This window comes from Biomphalaria glabrata, chromosome 18 (assembly GCF_947242115.1).
Source record: "Biomphalaria glabrata chromosome 18, xgBioGlab47.1, whole genome shotgun sequence".
NCBI lineage: Eukaryota > Metazoa > Mollusca > Gastropoda > Planorbidae > Biomphalaria > Biomphalaria glabrata.
This window is the reverse complement of record NC_074728.1, coordinates 10901876-10927891: the sequence shown is the minus strand read 5'-3', so window position 1 is coordinate 10927891 and position 26016 is coordinate 10901876. Positions and strand designations below refer to the sequence as shown.

The window sequence follows — 26016 nt, the reverse complement described above, 5'->3', positions numbered from 1 at the left end:
AAAAATACAAAAATAAATTTAAAAAATTAACCTGTTGGTCAATTAATTATTCGCAATTAATAAATTTAGTTCGATATTGATAAGCTTTTAAAGCTTTTTAAAAATAGTATTTTTTTTTTACTTGCTTATTTATTGACCTGAACAGTACCGACAAAGACAAGTGTTCACGTACTTCTACAACGCAATTCAATTTCAAAATGTTCACTTTAGATAAACATTGAGGATAGCTATCGAAGAGTGTGGTATTGCTCTGGGTTGTGATCTTGATGGTCCCAGATTCGAATCAGCCGGCCGCCAAAACTAGCCGTCCTGCGGGAGATTAGGTTGTTATAATTTTCAATTGTTAAGGAACATTCGAAACTGGATAACTTAATACTGTTTGAACAGGTAAGTCTTTACTTCTAGAATGTGGTGAAGTTTGTGGTTCGTTTGAGGTCAATGGAGAGTAAGTTCCAAGCTTTCGGTCCATATACTGAACTGAATTGAAAAAAATGTGACACTGGAAGCGTAGAGTCCATTGTGTACAGCACTCACTGGAGACACATGGGATGATCAGTCTACTAGAAATCAGTAGAGAACTTGAGCCATTTCTTTTGAGTCTATTAGCACTAGTCCCATTCTATTATAACAATATGTTATGAGAGTAACAGTGGCGTAGCTAATGAGGAGGAAGAGGGTGCAAATTGTAAAAATTTCCCCCCGAGACCCCACTTTAGGGGAGGCGGGGGGCCGAACGAGTGTCAGCAATTTGTGTTTACATTAAATATTACGCCATTATCTCATGTCATGATCTTGAATGTCAAAATGCAGCGGCTCTTGAAGAGGTCAAGCCCCTCGGGCCCCCAAATCCTTAGCTACGCCACTGGAGATTAACTTACATGTTTAAAGGAACGCCGTCTAATACTAGAGTTTCGTTATATTCCAATTCGCGGATTATGAACTTCATGAAGCTATTGGTTTGAAATTCGGCTTCCAAAGGGAGACTAGTGAGAGAGAAATAAAAAGAATGAAAGAAACACATTCAAAAAGGTAGGTACAAAAAAGGGCTTTAAATATTGATTTAAAAAAAAAGCAAGCACAAAATGTCTATGAATGTTTCAAGATTAACATTAAACTTTTACTTCCGTTGGAGCACAAATATATCTAGCCTCATTCGACCATCTAGTCGTTTGTTATCATTTAATTAGATATGCGAGAGTAAAGGTCAGATGACATTCACAACAAATAAAGTCAGTTTTAGAAGCCCAGGCCTAGAAACACCATATCTTAAACACAGTGTTGCGTTTATACTTCAACTAAACACAATTAGACGAGTACTAGAACTCTGATTTCCAGTTTGAAAGGATAGTTCCTCCATTCATTTCAGAATATTTTAGATCAATTGCAGATTAATCATTTGGAGCCCGTCTAAATCTAGAGAGGGAGGCGCGGTGGCTGATTGTAAAGCGCTTGGCTTCCAACCGGGTTCCCGTTGAAGACTGGCACGTCTAGATTTGGGATCTTTAGAGCGCCTCTTGAGTCCACCCAACTCTAATGAGTACTAGACATTAGTTAAATTATAGCTTTTATATAGCGCTATTTTCAGGCTTATATGTTCCTAAGCTCTATAATGTTTATTATTGCCGGATCACCTCATTGTATTTTTTGAGTTTTAATAAACGGGCCACATTTAGACGATCAATCTAATATACATTTTTAGCCCGTGAATTAATGTATCTGTTACAATCAGATTTACGGCCCGCCCTATTTCTCTCTCTCTTTCTGTCTCTCTCTTTCCCTTTCTTTTTTTTTTCTACCTGCGCATAGTTATTTCTCACACATAGACTTGATTTGGTAAGACCCGCTTCGTAATGCGCCCCCGACACCTACAGTCTCTAATATTTTGGACCCGTTAATTTTAGTAGCACTTTTACTTATCCGCATCTTCCAGTGGCCAACAACAAAAACGTTAGTCCTTCGTACACATTCCTGTTCCTCTTTCTACATGTTTTTTGGTATTTTGTTCACTAAAGAAAATGAAATATCAATTTGGTTTTATTCATTGTAATCGTGACCACTTTTGAATGTAGCAAAATGACAATAGATGTAGAATCTAGATTTTTAATACGGTACATTCGTATGATGTATTTTAGACATCTGTACAAATTATCATTCCTTGCTCGTTCTCTCTCTCGAAAAAAAGAAAAAGACTAGATCTAACCAAATGAACCGAATACACACAGCGAGTCCATTAAAAAAAAAAGAAAAAAAAAGTGAATTGAATTTCCTCAGTAATAGATCTAGATCTAATAGTTATAAAGATCTAGGTTACAGCCCAACATAACCAACAGCATGTACGGCAGTGCTGAACAACTGAAGAAAACAGCACAGTCTGCAAAAGAGCTGACAGCTCAGCAGCAAAAAATCTGGCTAAAAGAAGAAGATCAAGATCTAGGTGAACTAACGAAACAATTTCTCACTAAGTGTCAATGTGCTTGCTGGTCATCAAGATGTGAAGTTATGTGTATAATAAAATACTGGTCAAGATGTAGAATGGTCTGGGTTCGTATCACGTAACTTGAGTCCGATTTCAGCAGACCAAACAACGTTTCTTGAGAATAATATACTTCAACTTCAAGCGTTTAGTTATAAATCACTGGTTAAATAAGAAATGGCATGACATCCCACGTAATAGTTACCTAAACAAAATTCAACGTATTGAAATACGGCTACATCGGTAAATCACAGCGGTATCAAATAATAACTCCTTTACAATAAGTATATCTCACACTAGGTACAACTCTACTAATCCATCAAGTCCGCATCACAGCGGGTAACAAAGGCAACTTTAATAATGTTTTACTGCTCCAATTACCAAAGATGACTGACTAAAATTTTAGTTTAGCAATTCTCACTTCCGCTTTCTACCCAGAGGTGTTCTCGTGTTTTCACCTTCTTGACCCAAGGTGAACAAATAACAATGTAAAAAAAACAAACAACGGAACTAAGGAAAACATTGAAGACAAGAAAGACAACCTCTTCATCTGTCCGAAAGAAACCAACACACAAATGACGTCAGACTCACCTCCATATGTAACGGTTTAAAAAGAGATTTGTCGGTGCCAGTAATGAGAGCGAGGAGTCCCCCACTTCCCCTCCGCAGATGGACCTCATGATGTAGTAACACTGGACAGGCTTAGATGAGGTCACAAGTCTGTGCCCGTCAGAGACATTCCTAATCTGTAAACGTACAAGTGTGACGTCATTGTCGTGTGTGCAGGAAGATTTTGTTTCCTGTTTAATTATCATGTTTGTTTTTTAAGCATATCCATTAGTTTGTATTTTTGGTGATTGGATTTCAAGAATAGTGTGTGTGTGTGTGTTTTACGTCACAATTTTATTTGCAGTATTTTTTCTTTAGTAGAGAAGACGTGCTGGCTGGGGGTCTCTTTCTGCGTTACAGTTGTCACTGTTTCCCCGTTTGAACGGCACGTAAGTATATAGATGTATCAATCAGGTTTGAAATCTCGGTACGTGTGTTGTTGATGCACACTCTTGATTTAGCGGCATCGCTAGATCTAGGCTTAATCTTTGTTTCAGTTTTGGGGCTACGAAATATTGTGTGTTTTGAGTTCGCGCCCTCCGAGACGTGACTGACCCAGGTCTTGTGGATGTCGAGCAGGCCTTTCTTTAGGTTGACCTTTGAAGCATTATTGGAGTTATTGGACCGTGTGGAAGAAATTGAGTGTATTTATTATTGACCTTTTAATCTTTAAAAAAATTTTTTTTTGTATTATATTATTTCTGTAGTTTAATGGAGGTTTTGTCTTTCTTACAACTGTATTTTATAATGTTTTTTTTCTTGTTTGTGTGTCTTCTAAAGATTTCCTCCTTTTAAAGTTGCAATTAGTAGAATAGCCAATGAGTTTTTTCTTGGTTTAAAAACTGGGGGACAACAAAATGAATAAAATCGGTTTATTACCTTTGTGGATTCCCCTTCAGAAGCCAAGTACGTGTCCTGTTTCACAGGTCGATGCACCGTGATAACTGTGTAAACCTCCATGGCCACGACAGTTATATAGTTGTCCTTTGAGCCGTTGGTGATAGGGAAAATGATGAAGCTCTTGCCGGCGGTGTACTTGGGAGGAATCGTTTCTGTTGGGAATAGGTTCAAGACCTCGTGTAGTGCTGTGTCTCCCATACTTTTCCCCGGAACACTTCGCGCATTCTGAGTATTTAACGGAACACCTTGCTTATTTTTTAGAGATTAATTCATGTGGTGGCCTACTAGTTAAATTATTCCAGTAGAAACACCTACTCAGGCAGTACACTACGGTTCCGCGGAACATAGTTTGGGAAACACTGGCTTAGTTAAATATAAATAAATAAATAATAATAATCTTTATTATCCGTAAGGAAATTTGTCTTACAATTTGTGCATTACACCAAACAAAAAACATTATAACTATAAGAAACCAAAGTGTACATTCACACAAGACTCACTATAATTTACATGTGACAAAGTTTATACCAGATTGTTCTTATTTAATGATTTGATTGCCAGGGGAACAAAAGAGTGTTTGTGTCTGTTTGTCTTTGCTATCGGTGTCTTGTATCTCTTTTGTGATGGTAAAATCACAAAATCCTGACACAAAGGGTGATTCTTTATTTCGAGGATCTTGTTAGCCTTTTTAGAGATGTTTGTCTCAAACAACTGCCCAAATGGGGTTTGTTTTTTGCCAATGATTTTGCCAGCAGCATTTAGGAATCTATAAAGTTTATTTTTATTTTTAATGCTCAGATTGCCATACCAGGCAGTGATATTGAAACTTAAAATATTGCAGATGTGAGCGTGATAAAACATAGCCAAGGCCTTTTCGCTAACATTAAACGAGGACAGTTTTCTTAGTAGTCGTAATCTTTGCTGTCCTTTTTTGCTGATATAATCAGTATTTGCAGTAAAATTTAGTTTATTGTCTAGGATAGTACCCATGTATTTAAAGGTTTGCACAATTTCAATAGTCTCTCCAGCTACAGAAACAATATCATTTTCCTTCTTTTCCCTACGAAAATCAATTATCATTTCTTTGGTTTTTTTTACATTTAATAATAAACAAAATTATCTTTACAGTATGTTGATCCATGTGGGAAATGTACGTGGATCAATGTGGGAAATGTACGTTGACCCATGTGGGAAATTTATGTTGACCCATGTGGGAAATTTATGTTGACCCATGTGGGAAATTTATGTTGACCCATGTGGGAAATTTATGTTGACCCATGTGAGATATGTACGTTGACCCATGTGGGAAATTTATGTTGACCCATGTGGGAAATTTATGTTGACCCATGTGGGAAATTTATGTTGACCCATGTGGGAAATTTATGTTGACCCATATGGGAAATTTATGTTGACCCATGTGTGAAATTTATGTTGGCCCATGTGTGAAATTTATGTTGACCCATGTGGGAAATTTATGTTGACCCATGTGTGAAAATTATGTTGACCCATGTGTGAAATTTATGTTGACCCATGTGTGAAATTTATGTTGACCCATGTGGGAAATTTATGTTGACCCATGTGTGAAAATTATGTTGACCCATGTGTGAAATTTATGTTGACCCATGTGGGAAATTTATGTTGACCCATGTGTGAAATTTATGTTGACCCATGTGGGAAATTTATGTTGACCCATGTGGGAAATGTACGTTGACCCATGTGGGAAATGTACGTTGACCCATGTGGGAAATGTACGTTGACCCATGTGGGAAATGTACGTTGACCCATGTGGGAAATGTACGTTGACCCATGTGGGAAATGTGGGAAATGTACGTTGACCCATGTGGGAAATGTACGTTGATCAATGTAAGACATGTACGTTGACCCATGTGAACAAAACAGTAAACAAAAACTACTAGATCTCTCTAGTTATTACTAAAAATAGTTTAAAACAAGTGTGTGTGTGTGTGGGGGGGGTGTTGGCATACATTTCCAGATTGAAGAAATATCAATTATTTTTTTAATTAATAATGTATTTATAATATAAAAATAATAGTACAGGGGCAGACGGGCAGGCTTGGGGCACTCGCTGTGCTTAATGGCACAAAACTTCGAAATGAACATCTAGGAATTTGTGTCTGCTATTTTGTTTCTCTGTCAAAGTTGACTCACCAATGGTTGCATCAGTCGACAAGGCCATTTGCTGGTAGCATGCCATATCATTGTCCAAGTCTGCATGACTTCCAGTAATCAGACCGATATTTTTTAGGGGTTTTATTTTTATAGCGTCATAATTTATGAATCCTAAAGAGAGTAAAAATGAGATGGTATAGAACATATTAAATAAGGTATTTCTATCAATAAATGTGAGATATGTTATATTACAATGCTTATATAAGCTCACTCTGTCTATCCGTCTGGTTTTTGTAAATGAATTAATTTTGTTTGCTATAGAAAAGAAGAAATAAATCTTGTAGTATTAAGATTTTAGGCTGTAAATTTATATTTATTTCACTAATACAAGCTTTGTTAAAAAAAACAACAACTTTTTAACTTATTTTTACAAAGCTTATACCACTCACCCTGTCTGTCTGTCTGGTAAAATGTTTGTACACGCTATTTCTCCCACTCACAATCTCTGATCAAGCTGAAATTGTGCACACTTATTTCTTGTACATACCAACACATAAACCAATAAAAATAATAACCAACTATACAGATATTACCCGCTGCCCGCGGGTCTTAATTTGCGTAACACTGATACAGTCATTGATATAGTGTATTGGAAATACATAAATAAATACATAAATAAATACATAAATAAATATATAATTATATATAAACAACTCCACTTGGATATTTTTTTATTTTAGTCAAGAAATCAGGTGTCGCCTCTGAGTTTGTGTGATAACCCAGGCCCTTTTTGTAATCTTGTTCATTTTGACTTTCACCTGGGACTGTGATGGCGTAAGTATCTAGCTCTTCATGCAGATTGACCCGCTTCGTATACACCTTCGGCATCCATGAGTGTTTAGTGTTACATTCTTAACAAATTTAATTAAATCATTTTGAAACCACATCGCAGTGGGCTGAACTATTTCGCTAGCAAGCTTACTGTAATTTCCTTTGTACCAGTTACAATACAAGTTTCGCTGCAAAGTACTAACCTTGATTTAAGTCATCATTGATTTCTCTTAGGTGCTCCACTTGTTGCATAATACTGGTACTGAAATGAATAATTTATTTACTCGAGTAAAACTATTTCTAAGTAGGCCATTTATTTTACTATCTAAAAATAATGTCGAATGAGAAACCATTGTCATAACAAATTTAAAGAAGCACTACATTAATACTAAGAATATTATCGTCTATCTGGGTGTGATTATGAGAATGATTACATTTCTAATGGTACATTTTGTTGTAAACAATTTAAAACTATTTTGTCAAGTGAGTCTCTAAGTAGACAGAACTCTAAATAGAAACCTGCGTATTACATCCCTATTCAATGTGGAGAGCATTGGTGAATCAATCGTGGGCAAAGAGCCTTCAATTTTCGTAAACTCTTGGGTCAGTATTATGTAGAACACTGCGTACCTGATGACACAAAGATTTGGAATCTGAATCTCGAATGAAAAAAAAAAAAAAGGAAAGAGAAAGAGGATCAGGAGAATGAGGATCAAGAGAAAGAGAGAGAGAGGGAGCGGGAGAGAGGGAGGGAGAGAGCGGAAGAAAGAGATAGACGAGAGAGAAAGAGAAAAGAGGAAGACAAAGAAAGAAGAGAGGAAGATAAGAGAACGAGAGAGAGATGGAATGTAGTAGATAAAGGAGAGGGAAGTAGTTTGCCCATCTCTGGACTATGACGTAGTTTGCCCATCACTGGACTAGGACGTAGTTTGCCCATCACTGCTGGACTATGACGTAGTTTGCCCATCACTGGACTAGGACGTAGTTTGCCCATCTCTGGACTATGACGTAGTTTGCCCATTACTGGACTAGGACGTAGTTTGCCCATCACTGGACTAGGACGTAGTTTGCCCATCACTGCTGGACTAGGACGTAGTTTGCCCATCACTGGACTAGGACATAGAGAGAGAGAGAGGGAGCGGGAGAGAGGGAGGGAGAGAGCGGAAGAAAGAGATAGACGAGAGAGAAAGAGAAAAGAGGAAGACAAAGAAAGAAGAGAGGAAGATAAGAGAACAAGAGAGAGAGATGGAATGTAGTAGATAAAGGAGAGGGAAGTAGTTTGCTCATCTCTGGACTATGACGTAGTTTGCCCATCACTGGACTAGGACGTAGTTTGCCCATCTCTGGACTATGACGTAGTTTGCCCATCACTGCTGGACTAGGACGTAGTTTGCCCATCACTGCTGGACTATGACGTAGTTTGCCCATCTCTGGACTATGACGTAGTTTGCCCATCACTGTCCTAGGACGTAGTTTGCCCATCACTGGACTAGGACGTAGTTTGCCCATCACTGGACAAGGACGTAGTTTGCCCATCACTGCTGGACTAGGACGTAGCTTGCCCATCACTGCTGGACTAGGACACAGTTTGCCCATCACTGGACTAGAACGTAGTTTGCCCATCACTGGACTAGGACGTAGCTTGCCCATCACTGGACTAGGACGTAGTTTGCCCATCACTGGACAAGGACGTAGTTTGCCCATCTCTGGACTATGACGTAGTTTGCCCATCACTGCTGGACTAGGACGTAGTTTGCCGATTACTGGACTAGGACGTAGTTTGCCCATCACTGCTGGACTAGGACGTAGTTTGCCCATAACTGCTGGACTAGGACGTAGCTTGCCCATCACTGCTGGACTAGGACGTAGCTTGCCCATCACTGCTGGACTAGGACGTAGCTTGCCCATCACTGCTGGACTAGGACACAGTTTGCCCATCACTGGACTAGAACGTAGTTTGCCCATCACTGGACTAGGACGTAGTTTGACATCACTGCTGGACTAGGACGTAGTTTGCCTATTACTGGACTAGGACATAGTTTGCCCATCACTGCTGGACTAGTACGTAGTTTGCCCATCATTTGACTATGACGTAGTTTGCCCACCAATGGACTATGACGTAGTTTGCCCATCATTGGACTATGACGTAGTTTGTCTATAACTGGACTATGACGTACTTTTCCCATCACTGGACTAGGACGTAGCTTGCCCATTACTGGGCTATGACGTAGTTTGCCCATCACTAGACTATGACGTAGTTTTCCTATCACTGGACTATGACGTAGTTTACCCATCATTTGACTATGACGTAGTTTTTCCATCACTGGACTATGACGTAGTTTGCCCATCATTTGACTATGACGTAGTTTTTCCATCACTGGACTAGGACGTAGTTTTTCCATCACTGGACTAGGACGTAGTTTGTCCATCACTGGGCTAGGACGTAGTTTGCCCATCACTGGACTAGGACGTAGTTTGCACATCACTGGACTAGGACGTAGTTTGCCCATCACTGCTGGACTATGACGTAGTTTGCCCATCACTGGACTAGGACATAGTTTGCCCATCACTGGACTAGGACGTAGATTGCCCATCACTGGACTATGACGTAGTTTGCCCATCATTGGGCTATGACGTAGTTTTCCCATCACTGGACTATGACGTAGTTTTCCCATCACTGGACTATGACGTAGTTTGCCCATCATTGGACTAGGACGTAGTTTGCCCATCTCTGGACTATGACGTAGTTTTCCCATCACTGAACTAGGACGTAGTTTGCCCATCACTGGACTAGAACGTAGATTGCACATCACTGAACCAGGACGTAGTTTGCCCATCACTGCTGGACTAGGACGTAGTTTGCCCATCACTGCTGGACTAGGACGTAGTTTGACCATCACTGGACTATGACGTAGTTTTCCCATCATTGGACTAGGACGTAGTTTTCCCATCACTGGACTATGACGTTGTTTGCCAATCATTGGACTATGACGTAGTTTTCCCATCACTGGACTATGACGTAGTTTACCCATCATTGGACTATGACGTAGTTTTTCCATCACTGGACTATGACGTAGTTTGCCCATCATTTGACTATGACGTAGTTTGCCCACCAATGGACTATGACATAGTTTGCCCATCATTGGACTATGACGTAGTTTGTCTATAACTGGACTATGACGTACTTTTCCCATCACTGGACTAGGACGTAGCTTGCCCATTACTGGGCTATGACGTAGTTTGCCCATCACTAGACTATGACGTAGTTTGCCCATCACTGGACTATGACATAGCTTGCCCATTTTTGGACTATAACGTAGCTTGCCCATTATTGGAGTATAACGTTGTTTTCCCATCACTAAACTAATACGTAGTTTGCCCATCACTAAACTAGGACGTAGTTTGCCCATCAATGGACTATGACGTAGTTTGCCCATCACTGGACTATGACGTAGCTTGCCCATTACTGGACTATGACGTAATTTGTCCATCAATGGGCTATGACGTAGTTTGCCCATCACTAGACTAGTACGTAGTTTGCCCCTAACCCTAACCCTAGTATCACCCACAAACTTACAAGTGAAGGAGTCACCAAAAAAAATAGTTTTTTTTTTTTTTTTTTCTATGGAGTCGCTATTGTAGACAAACCAAACATTATCTCCATTCACAAGTTAGATCTCTTTCACACTAACATTTCGTCGTAATACCAGATTGCTGAGATGAGATTCTTTGAGAAATTTCTAGACATCACAAATAAAGAACATCGATAGCCAATTGTGTAAGAAGAATCTGCCCAGACTCTTGTATTCAAAGAATTTTTCACATGATTCATATTTTCACAATTGCGCTGTACTTCTTCTTTTGGTTTTTTTTTAAATGTTTCTGATGTTTTTAATGTTCCTTCAAAGTTGGAGGCAATCTACTTTCTAGTCCAGACCTCCCGCAGGACGACGGGAGAAGGTAGCGGGTAGGGTATGAACCTGAGACCATCGAGATGACCGAAAGACAGTTCAGGGCGCATACCGCACGACCAGGCAGCCATTGATAGTGTATAGGTCTACACTACCTTTATGAGTAAACTCGGACATATTTTTTTTTGTTTCACGAAAGTGGAGACTGAAATAGGACTACAACAAAAGAAACCTTGGTTAGGATGAAACGGGCTTCACACTGAGCCAGAGGCGTAAATAGGAGGGGGGGACAAGGGGGCACGATGCCCCTGTGACACTCTCAGGGGGGCGCCACACGCAGAGAGGCGCCAAATAATAGTGTTGATATTTTAGTTAGGTAATACATTCTCAGGTTATTTGTATTATATTATTTTTATATACTTTTTTTTTATTAGCTTATATTTCTATGTGATGTTTATGGAAAATTGAGAGGGGGGGGCGCGAATAAAGTTTCTTGGCCCGGGCGCACATTTTGCACGCTACGCCTCTGAAATAAACTAGTATAAAGATTATCTAAACAAACAGGAACACTTTGACACAACACGTGAAGCAAGAAGTATGGCTTTCTGGTCGTGTGGTTAGCGCTGTCGACTGTCGTCTCGACGGTCCCGGGATCAAACCCAACCGCCACCTTCCGCCTTCAGTTCTGAAGGAACATCTCAAACAACGTAGTGACTATGGACCAAACATTTACATAAACACGAACATTCAATTCATGGTCCTATTAGTTTCCTGCCTTCTGCTGGCCTTGTTAAGAAGCACTGACGAAAAAAAGGGAACTAAAACAGAACGGCCATATAACAAGGTCCTTGGGGCTCGTTTGTTTGTTTGTTTGACATGTTTCGGATGTTCCTTCAGAGTTGAAGACAATTTACTTCCTAGTCCAAACCTCCTACAGGACGACGGGTGATGGGAGAGGGCAGGGTTTGAGCCAGGGACCATTGATATGTGCGAACAACAGTCCAGCGCACAAACCACACGACCAGACAGCCATCGATGCAAAGACCTTCCTTCAGGAAACAATATCAGGAAAAAGAAGAAGAGGCAGACAGAGAAATCGATGGTAAGAAAACGTAAAAGAATGGACGGGCCTGCCTTTGAAAGAGATTCTGTCCAAGGCAAACGACAGAGAGGAATGTGGAAAACGACCGACAGATCTTGTCTGGTGCCCCAATGGTTCCACAGACTAAGGCATAGGTGAAGGCAAAGGTTACCCGTGGACCAACATGAATCCACTAGTCTATGTTTTCTACTTACTTGAAAGGTGTTAATATGTATTCATAGGCGAACGTTTCCACGGGCAGAATTAACGTGGTGGCTATGGACAATAGACTAGTTTCGTAGTAGACAAGACACACGCCAAAGTCATCGCTGCCTTTCAGATCTATCACTTCAGCGTAGAACCTGACTCCACGTTGGTACCCCAATCTGAAGTCAATGTGGAATCGAAATTCTCAAATAAATGTTATATCATGTCACGAATACGAAAGAGATGGTATAAATGAATGGGGATAAGCTCTCACATTATGTATTATCAATCAAAAAATTAAAAGGAAAGTTTCCCCCTTTTAGAAATATAGATCTACAGGGCAGGTGATGGTAAGGTCGTCTGTTTATGAAGCCCACAGTTAACGAGGGTATCATGTGGCCGGCACAACGACCAACCGCCTTCACTTTTCCCCAAATAACGTCCGAACTCAAAGATTCAGAAATTAAAAATCCCAGTCTTCACAAAGATTTAAACCCTGGAACCCTTGGTTTCGGAGGAAAAGTGTTCTACCACTTAGCTACTGCGCCTTCTTATGTATTATGGATTGTTTGAAATAGCATGTTTCTCAATGAGTTGTTTTATAACCCAAATTGACAAACTGGCCTGTAAGACTAAGCCACTTAAAAAATTAAAGTATCTTTCAGGCCTTCCGATCTATAGGTCAGATGAAGAATATGTCATCTGTTTCATCTACCGACGGTTAACGACGGTTTAATGTGGCCAGGACAATGACCAACTGCCTATACTTTACCCAGCTAATGTCAGGTTAGCATTTGAGTCATATGGACTCTTGGACGCTTTAAAAATCAGGAAAATTCAAAACTTAAACCCGAACCACTAAGCCCTGTGAAACTGGTGATACACTGTGAAAGCGGATACTTTAACCCCTAAAACTGGAGCTGGAAACATTGGTTAGATGTAGCTTATTAGTTAGACTACTCATCTAGGATAGGAGTATTTCTATTTCACCCAGTTCACTTTCTTTTGATGCGAATGCTTCAGGAGGTAAAAAGAATACATGAGTGGTTTCTCACGAGATTTCGGACTATTGAATATGGAAAACTTTTCCAAACTCATTCATACGAGATCATGCTATTTATAACTTATTTAGCTATTTCTAGAATGAATAAAGGGCTGGTAAAGTCGAGAGACAGACCCAAGATAAATGGACTACTTTTTATGCCTTTACGTTAAGCCCAGAACTAATGCGCCTCTATCTTTAATACTTGTCTATGTACGTTATCTCCCTTTCTCTCGAATGTCTCTTTCCATTTTCACTGTTTCTCTCTTGAATCTCAATTTCTTTTGTCTGTCTTTCCATTTTTACTGTCTCTCTCTCTCTCTCTCTATCATAGTCTCATGCTCTCTTACTCCAAGTTTTTTTTTCACTCTCCCATTTCATCTCTATATCATTTCTATAAAAAACCCATAGTTATTGTTTACCTATTGATGGGTAGTGTGATATAGTTATTGTTTACCTACTCATGGGTAGTGTCATATAGTTATTGTTTACCTACTCATGGGTAGTGTCATATAGTTATTGTTTACCTACTCATGGGTAGTGTCATATAGTTATTGTTTACCTACTCATGGGTAGTGTCATATAGTTATTGTTTACCTACTCATGGGTAGTGTCATATAGTTATTGTTTACCTACTCATGGGTAGTGTCATATAGTTATTGTTTACCTATTGATGGGTAGTGTGACATAGTTATTGTTTACCTATTGATGGGTAGTGTGACATAGTTATTGTTTACCTATTGATGGGTAGTGTGATATAGTTATTGTTTACCTATTGATGGGTAGTGTCATATAGTTATTGTTTACCTATTGATGGGTAGTGTGACATAGTTATTGTTTACCTATTGATGGGTAGTGTGATATAGTTATTGTTTACCTATTGATGGGTAGTGTGACATAGTTATTGTTTACCTATTGATGGGTAGTGTGATATAGTTATTGTTTACCTATTGATGGGTAGTGTGATATAGTTATTGTTTACCTATTGATGGGTAGTGTGATATAGCTATTGTTTACCTATTGATGTGTAGTGTGATATAGTTTTTGTTTACCTATTGATGGGTAGTGTAATATAGTTATTGTTTACCTATTGATGGGTAGTGTGATATAGTTATTGTTTATCTATTGATGGGTAGTGTGATATAGTTATTGTTTACCTATTGATGGGTAGTGTGATATAGTTATTGTTTACCTATTGATGGGTAGTGTGATATAGTTATTGTTTATCTATTGATGGGTAGTGTGATAGGGTTATTGTTTACCTATTGATGGGTAGTGTGATATGGTTATTGTTTACCTATTGATGGGTAGTGTCATATAGTTATTGTTTACCTATTGATGGGTAGTGTGATATAGTTATTGTTTATCTATTGATGGGTAGTGTGATATAGTTATTGTTTGCCTATTGATGGGTAGTGTGATATAGTTATTGTTTACCTACTCATGGGTAGTGTCATATAGTTATTGTTTACCTACTCATGGGTAGTGTCATATAGTTATTGTTTACCTACTCATGGGTAGTGTCATATAGTTATTGTTTACCTACTCATGGGTAGTGTCATATAGTTATTGTTTACCTACTCATGGGTAGTGTCATATAGTTATTGTTTACCTACTCATGGGTAGTGTCATATAGTTATTGTTTACCTATTGATGGGTAGTGTGACATAGTTATTGTTTACCTATTGATGGGTAGTGTGATATAGTTATTGTTTACCTATTGATGGGTAGTGTGATATAGTTATTGTTTACCTATTGATGGGTTGTGTGATATAGTTATTGTTTACCTATTGATGGGTAGTGTGATATAGTTATTGTTTACCTATTGATGGGTAGTGTCATATAGTTATTGTTTACCTATTGATGGGTAGTGTGATATAGTTATTGTTTACCTATTGATGGGTAGTGTGATATAGTTATTGTTTACCTATTGATGGGTAGTGTCATATAGTTATTGTTTACCTATTGATGGGTAGTATGATATAGTTATTGTTTACCTATTGATGGGTAGTATGATATAGTTATTGTTTACCTATTGATGTGTAGTGTCATATAGTTATTGTTTACCTATTGATGGGTAGTGTGATATAGTTATTGTTTACCTATTGATGGGTAGTGTGATATAGTTATTGTTCACCTACTGATGGGTAGTGTGATATAGTTATTGTTTACCTATTGATAGGTAGTGTGAAATAGTTATTGTTTACCTATTGATAGGTAGTGTGAAATAGTTATTGTTTACCTATTGATGGGTAGTGTGAAATAGTTATTGTTTACCTATTGATGGGTAGCGTGATGTAGTTATTGTTTACCTATTGATGGGTAGTGCTATGTCTGTCGATTGATTCCTGACCACGCTAAAGTTTCCCTTCTTCATCCGTTGAACTGAGACATTCACAAAGAGAACTTCCATCTCAATGTCCACGGTGTCATTGGAGAGAGTGAACAGACTCGCCGTGGCCTTCCTTGTCCATATTGGGGTCAAAGGCACACTGAACAGAAAGTGTTGACCCAGGTTGGTCTGATCATCTGCTAGGGAAACAGAAATACATCCAAATACACAGTTATTACTATATTGTTTTTACTAGACGTTAGTAACAGCAATACAAATACCCCCCCCCACTCATTTTAATACACAACAAAAATTTTGATAATATTTTCAATTAGTATGGCGAACACTGCTCATTTGTTGATTTTTGTTGATTTGTTGATTTGAGGCACATCGGCACAATTTAGGCCATGTCGTGCCTGCTGCTCATTTGTATAACTGAGACTAATAACATGCTTTACCCCAATAAATTAAAAGCAAAGAATGCTAAACGCGTAGGACCACATCTAATAATTACAAAGCTTATATCAAATCACTCTGCCTGTGTGGTTAAAAAGGCGCATCCATTCTCGGATCAAGTTGAAACTTCGCACAATTATTCATTGGCATAGACTGATAATTAATTATTTTGTTTAATAGCAACAAGGGAAATTAATACTTCAGTATTTACAGATATGGCTAAAAATGTTGGGTTTAGTTCCCTTAAATAATTGTTAAGCGCTATTACAACCCTACGCATGCTCCAATCGAAATGATACTTTAAACAATTATTTATTGTATCTAACAAAACATTAATCAATAAACAACAAATTAATAAAAAATTAGTCAATTAATTATCAAGTGAATTATTTGTGTGATAAGTGAAATAAATCGTACATTACTGGTAGATATAGTTTTAAGGACACGGGTTGTTCCCTTTTAGATAAGCTTTGTGTTGGTTTTTTAAAGACTTTGTATAGACTTTGCTTGTTATATAATAATGGTCGATAAAATATTTATTTTTCACAAGAAAATTGAAAATTAGTATTGGACAACTGTTTAAGTGAAAAAATGGATCATACACTTTCAGAGCTTAAGTACAGAAATTAGTTATTCAACAAATTATCTTGGTACTGTGCAGATTAACAAATTAAGTAGGCTAATCCGTTTTTTGTGTGCAGAAAGTCGTTTCATTCCTCTAATTACCAAAATTTGCAACTTACCTAGATAAATTTTATATAGCCTTCTATGCAATAGAAAAAAAAAGATCTTTAGAAATGTTGTTTTTTTTTTAAGTTTTTATTGACAACTGAAAAAAATTAAGTTAATACAAATAAAAAACAATTGAGATTATATCGACATAAGTGTGCCTTGCATTAGAAAGAAGTAACATTTTTTGGTGTTTTTTTTTAAACCTTTCTTGGTCTCATTACGCTGATCCATATCCATTTTACAGTTGTTTTACAGAGCATTTTTACTACAGCCTCTCTGTTTAGTATCTCGTTAGAGCTGGTAGGACTCAGAGGTGCCAAAAGATCCGAAATAAAAAATCCCAGCCTCCACCAGGATTTGAACCCTGTACCTTCGGTTCAGAAGCCAATCCCTCTACCGCTCAGTCCTTCCATTTTTTTCAATTAGTGTCATTACTCTTAAATTAATTAAACCCATATAAAAAAAAAAGATAGGAACCTCCTGAAACGCCCGAATGATTCGAACTACTTAAATCCGGCACTGCTCCTAAGGCATGGTTAATGCACTTTGGTCCAATCATTTTTTTTATGAGAGCGGTTGAAGTTGGATTTAGTATATGCGACATACACAACCTTTACCCTAACCCTTACTCTAAGCTAATTTTTAATTTAACGTTACTAGGCTCCATTTGAAATTTAAACAAGACAACACCCATTTCAGAAGTCAAACCTCACAGGCACGAGACCAAAATATTTCAGATAATCAAGAAAATAAATTCTAAATTTGAGATTTTTAGACAGACACTAAGTAGGGGGACACCATACTTTAAGCGTGATGGGTTGTAACGCACTGAACATATTTTTTTTTGTTTTTTATTCAGATTGCATCTAAAAAAAACAAATAACAGGTCTGCTAAACTATCATTACCTTGTGCTGATATTCCGATATTGACCATAGATAGAAACAATAGTTTCTTTAAATCCAGGTACATGCTGCACATCAGGTCACTAGAAACATTTTTTGTTTACATTAATGAGACTCAACATTATAAATCTTAAAGCGCTAAGTAGGTCTCAATGACCTTTGTATAAATGCTGTAAAGACGGTGGTAACCCGTCTTTCAAAACTGGGAGTAACGCAGGAAAGCTTCTGGCGCAGAGGCCCCCCCCCCCCCCGGACCACGCTAGTGAAGCATTTAGCAGTATCCCAGTCCTATTACTGGATAGAGAAAAAACTTGCTCTCATCCTCCAATACTCTCCCCAGAAATAATTATTTTCTAGTAACACTGTTTACGAAAGCTTTTTTTCGATTAAAAGAAAACAACAAACTAAACGGACTAGTTTTAATGAACATTCATTAAGTAAATTAGGATTCCAAACATGTTGTTAATATATATGTAAAGAAAAACTCAAAAATTGCATTATCATTGTTGTTTTTTTTTTATTTTTTCCCCATGACATCCTTAATATCTCGCCCCCCCCCCCCCCGAACCCATTGTGGGAGCTCACGGCGCTTCCAAGACCCAGTGCTGGCTAAAGGGGGGGGGGGGCGTAGGAGTTTTTGAATGGAAAAAAAAGGGAAATTTTTTTTTTTTAGAAACATTGAAGTAACCTTTAATAAATGCCATTTAATGTAGGTTATAGCCCCAAACATAAAGACAGCTAAATGCTAGATTCTTTAATTTCTACAGTAGATCCCGCAGGTCAAAGAAACCTAAAAAAAAAAAAAAAAAATTCCTTTAAATAAAAATTGTTTCGGAAAATGAAGTTTGCAAGATTACTATTCGTTTTATATTAGGTCTAACTTATAATGCTTACTAATTAGCTTTTTCTCTTTAAAAAAATGCTTGCATAACTGATTTTAAAAATTAGATTTTTCGCTTTCAGAAAAAAAAAGTAGCTGTTGCATCAGAACTTTGAATGGTCTAAAATATTGTGATGTCGGATTTTCAATATCTTTTTTATTTTACGAGATCTAAACGGGACAGACGGACAGACATTTCGCACAAAACTAATAGCGTCTTCTCCCCTTTCGGGGGCCGCTAAAAAGATCCATTGCGTCGTACACAATTAATAATTATGTTAATCTTACACGCAATGGGTAGCGTGGTCGAGAGGCTAAGTACGCTTTAACTTGCTTGTCTATCTATGAAGAAGGTTCGAGATTCGACATCCGACTCGAGCAGAGTTGTGTTTACTGAGCGCCTAAAGGCAGCACTGAAAAACCTTTTCCTTCTCCCAGATACCCCCTCTTCCACTGGCCCACAAATGAGATTGGACCATAGCGCTCAGAGCATTCTATAAGCATGAAAGTAGCGCTACATAAAAGCTAGAATTATTATAATCTCACAGATCGATAAGTTTTCAGATGCGCTCCTGAAATATTTACAGAGGTCTAAGGATTGGATTCTAAAAAGAAAGATTCAGAAACGTATCATTAGTTCAGGCATTCATTACGTTTTATCAGTTAAGCACCATTTAATAAGCTCACCTTTGCCTACCTATGAGTAGAACCTATTTAGGGGGAGGAATGTATGTTTTTTTCAAATTGTAGTAACGTTTAAAGTTTAAAATTTGAAGTCCCAAGGTTCCCTTCTACACCTATAAATGATGCAAAGTTCAACTGTTGTGGCCCACGGTTAAAGAGGGTATCATGTGGCCAGTACAATCACCAGTGGCTTTACTTTCCCCTACTAAAGATCCAAAATTAAAAATCCGAGTATTCATCTGATTTCGAGCCCGCCATCCCCGTTTTTAAGCCAAGCGCTTTACCACTCAGCATCCGTCCTCTAATGAAGTCTATAGTCTAACACAATGAGAAGTTAAACCAAGGCTACCCTGGCTGAAAAAAAATGTAAGCCGTACCGTTAAAAGATATTGAGATTGTTTCTACTTCATGTCAATGCTTTAATGGCAACTGCTGATAAAAATGTCAAAAGTTGATTTAAGCTGTAAAAACATTAATATCATCATCATTATCAAACTCCATTTGAGTGAGGGCTTGAGAGTTTCAAATCCTCTCTTGCAAAGGTCCTGGATAGAAACCCTGCTGTTTAGCGTAGTGCATAAATGTCACCATACAGGTCGAAAATAGTTGGTTTCCCAGACCTGTCGAAACGGAGATCAGCAAGTCTGGGGCAGTCAGAAATAATTTGAGACACGGTTTCTTCTTCTTCCACGAAGCAGGGGAACCGTGAGTCGATGTTTGGCCATAGCCGTGAGAAATATGAGCCGACAGGACAGTGGCCTGTCCTGCAGTGTGCTATAACAGCTTGCTCAGGCCCACATAGCCTCCACCACGGAGGAATGCGGTCAGGGCATCACATGTGCTCCCAGACTCCAAACTACTTTTCCAAGTTTCTATTTTATTTTTGGATTGTGCCATATTGTTGATTTATGCTGTATGAAGCCATGATGACAGTGTATGTATTGGGGGGACATGATCCAAGACTCTTCAAATCCTGTAGTACAGGTTTTGAGTCAGTGACCACAACAATCTGTGTTGCCCTCAAATGTCCATCGCCGAGTCGAGGACTTTTAAAGCTTCACAGACTGCCATGGCCTCCGCATCAAAATTGCAAACACTACAAACTGGTCTAAAGATTTTAACTGAGTCAGAGCCAAGAAAGTCAAGGCTCCAGAGCCAGTTCTTCCCGAGTCGACTTAAAATAACATTAAGCCTATGTTAGATGTTATTATCATATAATCGAACGATAGACCTGGATCTAGATCTAGATCTTGACTAGGACTAAGAGTAAGAGCCTTTTTAAGAGTAGTAGAAGTAAGACTGGCTTACACGTTTTTATTCTTGCTATTTTTAATTCTTATATCTTAATGGAACAGTTTTAGAATATTGCAAACCTTTAGAAAACCAAAAGAAATAGAAATCTACAAATTAGATCTAGAAATTAGTAATCGACATGGTGTTTTTAAAAGTCAAATATAAATATTACAAGGAAGAAGGAACTTGGCTAAACTTATTGTTTGCAAAACTACGTAGAATGTTACTTCCGTTTCGTATCCATAGAATCGGACTAGAAATTAAAAAAATGCTACTTTGAGATCATTACAAACAAAGTCTCTGACATAGATATATTTATTTATGTCTATGGTCTCAGAAAATGGTTCAGTGTTCAGCTTTTTGTTTTACTGAATGAGTCTTACCAAGGAGACTTTTGAACATGGAGGCCAATACATAAATTGCAAGGCTTTTGTTGTATCCGGAGACTTTTAGTAAACTCATAGACGTTTAGCTCTTTTGCAAATAAAATAGGTTCCGGTACTCAGTACTTGATTGACTAACTTTTTACTGAAAATTAATAATTTACGTTAAAATACAAGAAAAGTAATATTTTTTTCAAAAAGTGCCGGTACGTACCATCACAAAAAAGCCCTGTATATGTATATATACATATTGCAATTTTCAGCTCAATTGAATAACGAAAAGCAAGCTATACGGAAATATGTAATGAAAATTAAGAAATAATACAACCATATCAAGTAGAATTGATTTGATGAAGGCTAATACGCAGGGCCGACCTTTGGCCGATTGTATCGATTGCTCCAAATTGGGACCGTGTCTGGCAAAGACCCCGCAAATTACACTTAGCATATCACTATCAGTCATGGCTCTTATAACATGTTTTTAAAGATGTATGACTTAAAGGGTTAACATATTTAGTGATCTCTACTATTTTGTAACTTTAATTAACTAATGCTATAGCTTAAACATATTTCTATCGTATACGCTTGGAAAGAAATTCACGAGCGCCATAATTTTAAACTTATTCTTGGAGGTATATCTAAAACGCCATGACACTACTTGGAACCCTGCAGCGTATTTACACACTTTTTGCTTACGAACAGATGAACTGTTTTTTTGAAAGCTCTTTTTTAAGGTCCGTCTGTCAAACCATTATCAGAAATACGATTGGAATATAGAATGGAAAGTACTCGAGTAGAAGTATTATAAAAACGTTGATATAATGATGCAAGCAGAAATAGTTGGTTTTGTAAAAAAAAACAAAATTGGGCCTCGCAATACCGTAAGGCCGGCCCTGCGAATACCGCATTATAAACACCACACGATGTGATTTGACTTAAGCTTCGAACATTCTGTCAAAAATGACTACGTCTTATCACAAACCATTTGCAGGACGGGGAGATGACAACGGCTGGTTTCGAACTCGGGACCATCGTACCGTCCGGTGCACAATTATTGTGAGCCCCTATTTATTGAAGAGTTAAATAAATTAATGTTCAGAAATATTTGTAAGTCTAGATTTAAAAGCTTAGCAGATTTATTCAATCGCTTATCCAGGGGGGGGGGGGAATTTTTTTCTTTAAATCTAGCATTCATTAGTTATTACGAGTAGAATAATCGCTATATAAATTATATAAAGGAGAAATTGTTGTTGTTGTATTTTCTGACTCCTATCTCTGGTGTGTTCACATTTGCGTTCATTTCCCCTTTTTTGATATTTCTCTCTCAATGATAAAGTTAAAGACAAAAAAATAAGTAAAAAACTATGAAGAGTTTGACAGCCTAATGGTTAGAACTTGAAATAAAATACAACTGAAAAACATGTCATTGGTTTAGACTGTTCCAATGCAAGATTCTTATTTCTTTTAATTGATTAACTAAAATCGTTGTGTGACATTAATCAGGTTAAAGACTTCCAGCATATAGCAAGACTAAACACAGCGCTCTATTGAATGGAATCAGTTTATTTTCATGCCTACATTTTGAATGTTGTCTTGACGCCAAATAAAACGTAGAAGTTGTTCCTAAACTTTGAGCTCATGACGTAATACAGGACGATGCTGATGCTGGCGTTGAAAGCTTCCAGGATTTTGACAAAGGAATAGGATATGCTAAGATATGGCCAGTAGAAGTAGACCAGCTCTGGCTGAGAGGCGATGCTGCAGTAGGTGATGTGGATGATGTTGGACGGCAGGAAACTGACGATAAAGATGACCGAGATCATGACCACAAGTTTAATAACCTTTTTCTCCTTGGACACAACGTCCGCCTCGTTGTCCTTTCGCGTTGACTTCGCCATCGTCGTTTTCATCCTCCATTTGGACTTCCGCCTGAGCTGGATGGCGGAGATGGCGGTGCAGACGACGACTATGATGAAAGATCCAAAAGGAAAGACCAGATTGACCGAGTAGGTAATGCTCTCGATCTCCTGGCTGCCTTCTCTCCACACACGGCTCATGATCGTCCTGTTCCTTAAGCTATTGAACACCCACTCCAGGCTGCTGGTGTAGAAGGACCCTGCCTGAGCTCCGGTCACCACCACGAAAGTACAAACGATGTAGATCGCGACCCTCGAAGGCGTGACGATGGTTTTCACGTGGAGAGGAATGGCGATACAGAGGCAGCGCTCCAGGGCGACGAATGCCGTAATCCAGGCAGTGACGCGAGTGAAAAGAAGGTGGGGTAGACTTCCGGTCAAGTAATCTACGTCTTCTGGAATGAAGGGCAGGTCGGCGTAGTACATTAACGGGTTCCAGCATATGGCCACCCAAAGAGCAGTTATTAAAGAAAGTAGATCCGACACTGCCAAACCAAGGAGAGAGATATTCACCGTATCTTTAAAGCCTGTTAAAAAACAAGTTTCAATGTTTTAGAACTTTTCCTAAGTGAAATACTAAATCAAGCAATAGAAAAAAAAGAATACTTTAAAAAACCAAAGCTCTTCTAGGGGAAATAACCGCTAATTACTGCCAGTTATCTGAAAATTACAGGGTTTAGCCACCAGTTATACAAAACATATTTAAATAAAAATAAAATTAATTAGTTAAGTTTTGGATTGATTCGTGTATTGTTATCGACTATGATTAATTATGCAAAAGTTCAACTTGATCCCGAGAACAGGAGTGGGAGAAAAACGTGTCAAAACGTAATAAGGGGACTCAATACAATATATATTTATATCCACATCTCTCATTAATAAGCATTTATTGTCCTTATTTAGAAATTAAACAAAATAATTAATCACCAGCAATTAATTAACAAATTGTTTAATAATTTCGATTGCACCATGTCTTATCAAGTCCAATGAATTATTGTGCAAAGTTTTAGCTTGATCCGAGAATGGAAAATGGAGGAAAAAAACATGTTCAAACTTTTAACCAGACCGATAGAAGGACAGACAGAGTGAGTTGATATAAGATTTGTAATTAACTTTAAAAGTATATTGAAAGAATAGAAGAACCCCATATGTATGGTTTATGTGTGTGTGTGTGTGTGTGTAAGAAAGAGAGAGAGAGAGAGAGAGAGAGAAAGAAAGAAAGAGGTCTTGTTGTTCCAGACTTGTCACCAACAACTCACCCTGTCTATAGTAGATGATAATGTTAATTACATTAGCCACAATTCCAAAACCAGAGATTACTCCGCTAATTGCTAGGTTTGTAAAAATGGTGACCACCATAAAACGTTGGTCAATCTGTCCACCATATTCTGAACTACCAGTTAGCTTTGTGGACTCATTAGTACTGAAACTTGACTCCATCGTTTGACTTCTGTAACTACGATTCGTTTGGTACTAGAGATACCACTTATAGTAAGTTCTGTGTTATAGAGGGTCGCTTCTCAGACACAACTTTGTGTAAGCTATACTTATACCGGTACATTTGTAAAGACAATCTCTGTATAATTAATACTAATTAATGACAACCAATCCAGGTTTCAATAAGTGTATTTTTTAGTAAGGACTTAATGTTAGAATCAAACTATTACTTATATTATACTAATAGTGGGACAAAGTTTCAACTTCGAATGATGTAGTCAGAGCTGTCTAGTTAGATTCTATAGTTTACAATAATTGTTTCCGTTAACGAAAAAGAAATGGTTGCGTAGCAGTAAAGATTAAAACCTCGTTATGAATCCAGCAGACGTCAAACGGGTTATTCTAGTGCAGTTGTACGCACTGAACTTGTGTACAGGTGTCCTACTAAACAGGCTCAGGTGCAAACAAAACTTAGGGGGAAAAACCGTGAACAAATAAAAGCGGGGTAGCATAATTTTAAATCATTTGTCACGCTTGGATAAACACAATAAACATCTTAATCGTTTCGTCAATATTATTTCCAATGGAAGATCTAAACCAATCAAGAGATCTTATTGGCACTTAATCTTTAATGAATTATCTCCCATTCTCAGCGTTAAATTGTGGTACGTAAATTGCGACGGATGCAACAATCTGTTGTGTTTACCTGGTGGTGCCGATGCCTGGCTGCTTGACACCTCAAATCTATGACATGCAATTATCTCGACCAAAAAACAAAGCAAACAAATCGCAGCGGAAAGTTTACCGCTGAAGTGAATTGCGGTCTAACGTTCGATCGGATGAAGAATCCTTGATCTTTTTTTTAAATCAATGACTTGTTCCGTCCATGAAGTTTGGATGTACTTAGAACAGTTGATCTACTTCTTCCATGTTACACTCAACAATAGGTAATAGTTCCATTCAGAAATGTGTCTTTAGTATCTATGAATAGAATGTCATTTAAAGAAGTAAAAGAATAAGCCAGCCAGCAGATATGAATGCCTAAAAAAAAAACTTTCTGTCTGGTTGCTGCAGATGTAAAATGTCCCTATATTAAAACATTTTTATCCAATCCACCAGTGTGTAATAAAAACATGAAGGTAAAAAATCATATAACAATTGGCATCAGTTCCTTGAATCATCATCATCATCACTCTTTTGAGTTCCTCATGGAACATAGGGCCTCGACAAAAATACGTCACCCTCCACGGTCTCTCGCTAGTTTTTTGATGGTTTCCAATCTCTTCCCGGTCTTCTCTGCTTCTTCAAGTACACTGCGTCGCCATGTTCTTTTTGGTCTTTCCCCTGCGTCTTGTTCCCTGGTGGTTCCACTCTAAGGCCTGCCTAGCTCTGTTGCTGGTATCTTGGTGTGACCAATCCATCTCCACTTCCTCTCTAAGATCTGCACTTCTATAATTTTCTGTCCACTCATCTCCCACAGTTTGGTGTTATACTCTCATACCAGTGTATTTTTAGGATATTTCTCAGGCATCTGTTGATGAAGGTCTGTATTTTTTTTTTGTTGTGGCTTCAGTTGTTCTCCATGTTTCAGAACCATACAGTAGGTCAGCCTTGACATTAGAGTTAAAGATTCTTAGTTTAGTCTTGTTTGAGATGTGAGGAGATTTCCAGGTTGGTCTTAGCCGTGTAAATGTCTGACGCGCTAGATTTATACGGCGTTTAATGTCTTCATCTGTTCCACCTGATATACTGACTACACTCCCAAGGTATATACAATTTTCTACTTGGTCTATGATCTGAGAATCCAGTACTATGT

General features: G+C 38.0%; 2 protein-coding genes across 2 annotated transcripts in view; both read right to left on the bottom strand.

The window, feature by feature from the left end:
• The window catches only part of LOC106058262 (uncharacterized), a 40052-nt gene extending 19350 nt beyond the window's left edge, over positions 1-20702 (bottom strand). The window contains exons 1-10 of the mRNA XM_056017821.1: positions 20637-20702; positions 17611-17690; positions 15497-15716; positions 12151-12321; positions 7463-7573; positions 7147-7205; positions 6152-6283; positions 3962-4134; positions 3065-3219; positions 879-983 (exon numbers count right to left, since the gene is read on the bottom strand). Coding sequence (XP_055873796.1) covers positions 879-983; positions 3065-3219; positions 3962-4134; positions 6152-6283; positions 7147-7205; positions 7463-7573; positions 12151-12321; positions 15497-15716; positions 17611-17683 — 1199 coding nt within the window. The 5' untranslated portion in view covers positions 17684-17690; positions 20637-20702. The remainder of the gene's footprint in view (positions 1-878; positions 984-3064; positions 3220-3961; positions 4135-6151; positions 6284-7146; positions 7206-7462; positions 7574-12150; positions 12322-15496; positions 15717-17610; positions 17691-20636) is intronic.
• Positions 20703-22273: 1571 nt separating this feature from the next.
• On the bottom strand, positions 22274-25130 carry LOC106072763 (uncharacterized). The gene is made up of 3 exons (XM_056017618.1): positions 25111-25130; positions 24907-24944; positions 22274-23290 (listed from the first exon to the last, which is right to left on the bottom strand). The coding sequence occupies exons 1-3, from the start codon at positions 25128-25130 to the stop codon at positions 22422-22424; spliced, it is 927 nt and encodes a 308-aa protein (XP_055873593.1). The 3' UTR covers positions 22274-22421.
• Positions 25131-26016: the final 886 nt, after the last annotated feature.

Bases quoted from the DNA above. Each gene is read 5' to 3' on its own strand.
- LOC106072763 (XM_056017618.1), bottom strand. From the start codon at position 25,130: ATGGAAGAAGTAGATCAACT. The intron at 24,945-25,110 runs GTTCTAAGTACA...TGCATGTCATAG, and splicing joins ATGGAAGAAGTAGATCAACT to ATTTGAGGTGTCAAGCAGCC. The intron at 23,291-24,906 runs GTAAACACAACA...GTTTTTTAACAG, and splicing joins CCAGGCATCGGCACCACCAG to GCTTTAAAGATACGGTGAAT.